Here is a 6919-nt window from a genome sequence, read left to right as displayed (position 1 = left end):
AATTGAAGCCAGTTATTAACAGAAGCCACCTTTATTAAACAGAACACAATACAGTGCATTTAATGGAAAGTAAAACGCTTCAGTCACGTTAAAAGGTGCCATATAAATGTTTTTTTTTTGTGCAAACAGGGATAATTCACACATTCCACAGTACATAATGAAAATATATGTTTGTATTAACAACATCTCCATATTCATTTTAAATCACCCGATAAGTTACACACCACTAGAACTGCAGTTAGCAAACCTTTTTCTTTGTATTAAGCAGATGTCCAATCTAAATTGAAATAGTATCATATTTCCAGAGTTCTGGCTGCAATGATGTTGACAGAAAACAACCCTACTTTGCATTCTTGACTAGCTTGTTACTTTGTTTTGAAACCAGTATCTGAATGTAGCAAAAATAAAAGTTCAAAGTAAAACGATTACATTACTAGACAACACTGTGGTACTGATTTAAGATATAAGCCATAATATTACTCCAAAGTCATTCTGGTGTATTAGCCTCTACAATTTTAAGAACTGTATATAAATAACATTTAAACAACGAAAAAAATCGTGTTTGGCAATTTTAAAGATCATACACAAGCCATACTGAAATGCAATTTGCTAGGGTTTATGTTGTGAATAAGTTGCCGTAGTGAAACTACAAACAGAATAAATTTATATTATTAGTTAAAAATGAAAAAAAAAAAAAAGTCATTCTGGTTGGCTGATTTAGTGGCATTTCTTTCTATACAGTCAGCCACAGTGCTTATTACATTCAAATATAAGAGAGAAAGTTTTAGGTATGTGAGAAAAGTGTTTTCCCCTTTAGTGGATGCACCAGGTTTGGGGGAAGGTGTTATTCATTATAAATTACATTCCAAAATGTTTCCAACTTTAAATCAGTACACAAATATATAATTGGAGAAACTGAATATACAAAATCTTTAGTGGAGATTTTTGAATAGTAATATGATAAAATCCCAAGCTCTAAGTAAGTTACGGTATGAGAAGTTGCACTCTGACTGCTTGAGATAAAGTTGACTTTGCAAGAACAGCAATTCTTCACTATTTTTAATATATACTGTACTGTTTAATAATTCCCAACTATTAGCCTGCACATTCATGGTACATATATAGTACTTCTGCTTTACATAACAGTGCTCTGAGAATACATGGCCATTGGGTAGTGTCTAAGAGTGTGGTTACACAGTAGTTATTTTCTTGTCTTTAGTGGCTTGTTTTATGGCAGCCTGTTCACAGACGATCTCCTTCAGGCGCTGCAGTCGCATGTTTTGCACGGTCTGATCTCCCACCCCAGTTTGGCTGCGATGAAGGAGGCTCAGTGCGTTGATGTACTCCAGCTCCGTGTATTTCACTCCTTGGTCCACAACCAGGTTCAGCAGCTCATCTGCAGTGTTATACAGCATTTCGTAGTATTGTCTGCAAGGAGGAGTTAAAACAGGGTTCAAGAGAAAGCCACACCACACAAAGGTGGAGTCACCTTTTTGACCTACGTTATTTCCCTATATTAATATAAAGCTGCATTAAATCTTCCTCTAGGAGTCAGGAATGTTTTTTAAACGAAGTTGGATTATACAGAATATGGATGGGCAATGATGTATTATTATTATTTGTAGGATCATTTAGTAATAATAATAATAATACATTCCCAGCTAGTTGGTGTCTTAATATTGACATATTTAACAAAGCCTGGATGTCTGAGCATTGTCTGCATTGTTTCTGTGTATTGTTTACTGCTGCAGATTCAGGAGTCCTGCTTATTTTCCTCAAGGTGGTAATGACTTGTGAAATTGGATAAATCTCAGTCATTTATTAACACCCCACCCCCCTCCTCCCCCCCAAGATTATCACCATTATGCAGCCAGCACGATAAATAAGTTCCACCGTGTGTGTGTGAAGTCTTAACATAATTACTAAATACATCTAAGAGCAAAGCAAATGTCATGTCCAGTTATAAATGAAATACTTGGGGGAAAAATATTGTTTTATTTCAATTACAGCCAGCCATTCACTGTTCTGTTGTCAATTCAACGATTGTCTTCATTCTATTACTTCAAATATTGCTCGTTCTTGTTAGACAGCTTTTTGGGTCTTTCAGTCCTGGGTTTGTCAATTACAGATGATGTTTCTCTTTACTTGTTGATTATGCTTTGGATACCACACCTTGAAAATCGAGTGATGCGAGCTATTTCACTCAATGTTTTTCCTTCTGTATGCAAGTCAAGGTTGTTACAACAGTAGAAAACACTAGCGGAGGCTTTGAGTAAATTGTTGATGCACATAATGCATTAGAGTAAAAAAATGCAACATGTCTAAGACTGTAGGTGTGAATCAAATCTGAAGTCAACATACATTTGGTTCCAGTATTTATAAACTCAAAAAGCATGTGAGGCAATAAGACAGACACATTCAGTTGTCACCTGTAATTTAAGCCCAAGCTATATAAATAACCGAGTACGATTAAAGCCTGTACCCATATGCTTCCCAGGCTATAAAAAATAACCAATAGCATTATATATCATTTTCAATACCCCACAAACACCTGCAAATATTTTATACCGGTATATACCATACATTTCTAATTAGCCCCTTCATTGTACATTATGTCAGTGGAAATAATATTAAGCAAATGTATTATACATAAACTAGGGAGACAATGAAATGAATGCAGACAAAGAAATGTCTGCAATTCATGTACTCTATAATTTAACATTAGATGCACTAAAGTTTGCTTCTGTCAGCAAACATGTAACAAGGTTTTACCTAGTGACTGGGGAATTGTAACAACTGTAGTAAAATGTTGTGGGAATCATCTGAATGAAATTAAACAGTTCTAACAAATTCAGCAGAATAAAATGTATTATAGTCAGTTACCACTAGGGTTTATAACACATTCTACCCAACTTGATAAGATGTTGGCAGTTTGGATCACACTAAACTTATAACCCTCTTAGGATATACTTGTTATGTGTTACAGTTTATGGGTCATGACCTAAATATACTTACATAATTCATATGATTAATAAATAAATAAAAATAAAGCATAACAACCTTTTAGGTTGACATTTGTAATTACTAGCAGGTATGCTAGATAACCGTTCTATGCAATGATAGAATGCATATTTAGTAAAAAAAAAAAAAAATGAACCTGTGCATGTGTAAACACTTCAGAAATGAAGAAGAGAAGGGCAATTATATCATTATCGGGAGTACATTTTTTCCACATTTTCTTCCATTTGCAATCCTTTATTTTAATGGAAATTGGTTTACACTTCTAAACATTCGATGACTATGAAGGCCAAACTCATTCTATTAGCATTTCCACCCAATGTTATTTGCATAAGTGCATTACAGATTCCCCCTGCAGATCAACAACATTTTAAAGAATTTTTAGAATACCTCTGTCTCCTTCCTTCATATAGTTTTCTTCAAATATGTGCATCATCCTGCCTGATGACAATATTCCCAGGGCTTACACTATGATAAAGTCATTAATAGGTACACCGTGAGGGAGGACATGATCTAAGTGACTATGATTACACTACAAGAATATGCAATACCTGCAGTAATGCAGTGAGCACCAGTATCTTTCCTTTCCATTGTTCTTCCTGTATGTTACTTGTCAACCTTCTCTATTCACTCCTAGCGTGGCAGTGGGTAACACTTTCAGGTGGGTAACACCTCAGCTGATATGGAAATGTGTGCCCCATTTCCAATAGATAATGAAATAATCACACACAGTACATCTTACCTGTCTAAACCTCCACTCGCTACATAGATCTAATGAGAAGCACATAGAGCAAGTATGTTGGGTTTAGTAAAATCTGATACATCACTAGTTCATTCAGGTACGCTGCTATTGTTTCATTTCCTATTTCATCTCTATATCATCTCAGCAGTGTTTGTGGGGTCTACATGCATCACCTACTGACTTGCATTTTATGGTAGCCAGTGTGTGTGTGTGTGTGTGTGTGCGTGCGTGTGTGTTTGCTGTAACGTGCTTCTTTCAAAACTTCATGTGAGACCTATAGTACATAGGGAAGGGTAAAGATGCATTCATTTTTTTCCCTCTAGCTATAATCACTTAAAGGTTAGGAAAACATATCTTTTAAATCCTGAAGTAACTGACTGTGACAAAGTGCCCGCTCCTGTGTATATCATCTGTTATATGTTGCATGTGGTGTGTTAAGTGTTGGTGTATGGTCATTGGTACACGGGATATAAACGGGTCTGTGTAACACAAGTGTTTAAAATGTATATTGTATTTAGGCCCGAGGAGTGCACAGCACTTCACGTGCAAGCAAAAAGTAATAATATGTGAGCACGGGGAATTGCACTTTATTAATTCACATGCAGTTGTACCAAGACTCCAATTGAATGATTGATTAGCAATCGAGTCTTGATACAGCTGCATAAAAGCAGCATGTTTTCACCCACTCGCGTTTGGGTGTTCGGTGAGTGGAGAACGGGATAGGAGATGGAGGTAAAAATAATAAGAATAATAGTAATCGTTAAAAAAATAGATGCTCACCGTGTTTGTTTGTTAGTCCATTGTTTGTTTTGTTTCGTCCGTTTTGTTTGTCTATTTATTTTGGCAAATGTGCCGTGTCCTGTTTTTGTATTGTTACAACAGTTTATTTTCTGTCTGTTTGTTTATTTAGTCCATTCGCTCAGCTCCACCAAACTCTACCTCTCTACTACTGTTTATTTTCCTGTTTCTGGTCTGACGCCACCCACTTCTGCAGTCTTTGTGACATTGATGTATACACTTTTTGACCATATTCAACAAAGGATCTTATCATCCATATCACTTCTTAATGATCATCTAAGTTTTCCACTTATACAGTTCTCTTGTCAACTTATAGCACGCACGTTACCTCTTGGTGCTTCGGTACTGGTAGATACAGTATTCAAATTCGTAACACTTCAAATAATAATAAAGTCTCCTTTATCTTTTTGCATTACTACCTCCCCCTGATGAAAGGGCTTTGTCAAGAGTTACTGAAAGTCACTGCTGAGTAATGTATTCATTTATTTAAAATATTCAGGCGATAGCTTCTGGGATACAAAATCTCATTTACAGAGGCCCACAGTTGACAGCAGTAACTGAAAAATAAAAGTGACAGACGTGACTATAATGCATATGGCAGTCTACAGTTTATAAGACAAAAAAGTTCCAGTTTTGGAAGAACTGATGATGTAAACAAAACATCCAAAAAACCTAATATGTAAAGCACAGACCTCTGTGGAGTTAGGGGCCTGGTGTACTGTTGAGTCAAGGAACCTTGGTGTTGCCCGTACAGAAATCTTTCACACCATCAACCAGGACCTTTTCAAGCAGATGCATCAAAAGAAAATGAATACATACATTGGATCTGCTTCTGTTGCTATTCTGTAACTTCCCTTTCAATACCCTTACCTAAAACCCAAGAAAGTTCCAGTACAACATCATCTGATGCTGTCTAAATCCCACTGGCAATGTACAATATACAATGGTTGTGAAATTTAATGATTTTATTATTATTATTATTATTATTATTATTATTATTATTCAGCTTGTACATTTGTCTTTTGACCTGATCAATCAGAAAATTTGATTTGTTATAGCGGGGTGTTTTTTAACTGGATTAATAATACAAAAAAAAAAACCACATAAACAAAAGGTATGCGACATCTGGTAACATTCAGTCTGACTTTGTATAGGTCAGATAGTTAAAACTGGCCTTTTTCTAAATGAATGCGTTACGAAATGATTTACCGTTTTAATTGGATTGGAGCCTAAAGCAGTATACCAATTCCTTTATATATCTTACACAGAAAACAAATGCTATTGCAATAGTAATATTAATATATTAATAATAAAAAAGTGTACAGATCAGCAAAGCCCTGTAGGTTCAGGGGGTTCAATAGTTATTCTGCATGGATTCATTTTTGTGGAATATTCTGTCTGTCTGGTAGGCTGTCAGTAATAATCATCTGGCAGTCAACTTACAAAGAGGTTTATTCAATGGTTTTGAAATGCATTGTCCATGGAATTGTAACAGGGAGAGATCTGTGCTGACTCTGTTGGCGTGTTCACGGGCTGCAGGAAGAGGGCGGCAGTCATCCAACAACCGCCTGTGAGTCATGGCAGTGACAAGGGGAGGTGGGAAAGTGGGTGTGTGGACTTTCCCCCTCTCTGAATGGCTGAGAGGTACGTCTTGGGAGATTGTTACCCTATAAATTAACGCTCTGTTGTTTCCTCATATCTGCCCTTTTAGATGAACAGAGTGCGCGGAAACGCTGGTCCACGACTGAACGGAACGGAGGTTCAGAGCGAGACAGTGAGGGAGGGGAACCCTTGGCCAGATCCCTGAATAAGGATAGCTGAGCAGGCTAGGTAGCCGGCAGCGTAGGACAGTGATCCGGGTCGCACGGGCAGCGGCGACCGGGATATTGCTGCAGAGTGCAGCACCTTTTCTTTGTAGTTTTGTTACTGTTTTATTTTACCTGTTTCTTTGTGCCTTCGATTTTTGCAGTATTGTTTTGAAGCACCTGCGAGTGCGCCTGAACTGTTTACCCTTGCTTGGTATTCCCGTGGTTCTGTTTACCATAGTTGGTAAGCAGACCACGGACCAACAGCGCCCTCTGCGGGCTAAAGAAACCCAGCGTGCCCCTGAAATAAAACTGGGCATCTGTGTGGTGTTTTCAATTACACCTGTCTGTCTCCTGGTCAGTGAATTACCCACACCCCTTCCACAGGAATATATATATATATATATATATATATATATATATATATATATATATATATATATATATATATATATATATTCCTGTGGAAGAGGTGTGGGTAATTCACTGACCAGGAGACAGACAGGTGTAACATGTTTACAGCATGCTTTTGCAAAGTTCATTGCATTGATTTGTG

At 36.9% G+C, this 6919-nt stretch overlaps 1 protein-coding gene across 3 annotated transcripts in view; it reads right to left on the bottom strand.

Moving 5' to 3' along the window:
- Positions 1-15: 15 nt before the first annotated feature.
- Positions 16-6919, bottom strand: part of LOC121319875 (exocyst complex component 4-like) — a 138291-nt gene continuing 131387 nt past the window's right edge. For all 3 annotated transcript variants that reach the window (XM_041257787.1, XM_041257789.1, XM_041257788.1), the window contains exon 18: positions 16-1428. In XM_041257787.1, coding sequence (XP_041113721.1) covers positions 1191-1428 — 238 coding nt within the window. In that variant the 3' untranslated portion in view covers positions 16-1190. The remainder of the gene's footprint in view (positions 1429-6919) is intronic.

Source organism: Polyodon spathula, chromosome 8 (genome assembly GCF_017654505.1).
Source record: "Polyodon spathula isolate WHYD16114869_AA chromosome 8, ASM1765450v1, whole genome shotgun sequence".
Taxonomy (NCBI): Eukaryota; Metazoa; Chordata; class Actinopteri; order Acipenseriformes; family Polyodontidae; genus Polyodon; species Polyodon spathula.
This window is presented reverse-complemented; position numbering and strand designations above follow the sequence as displayed.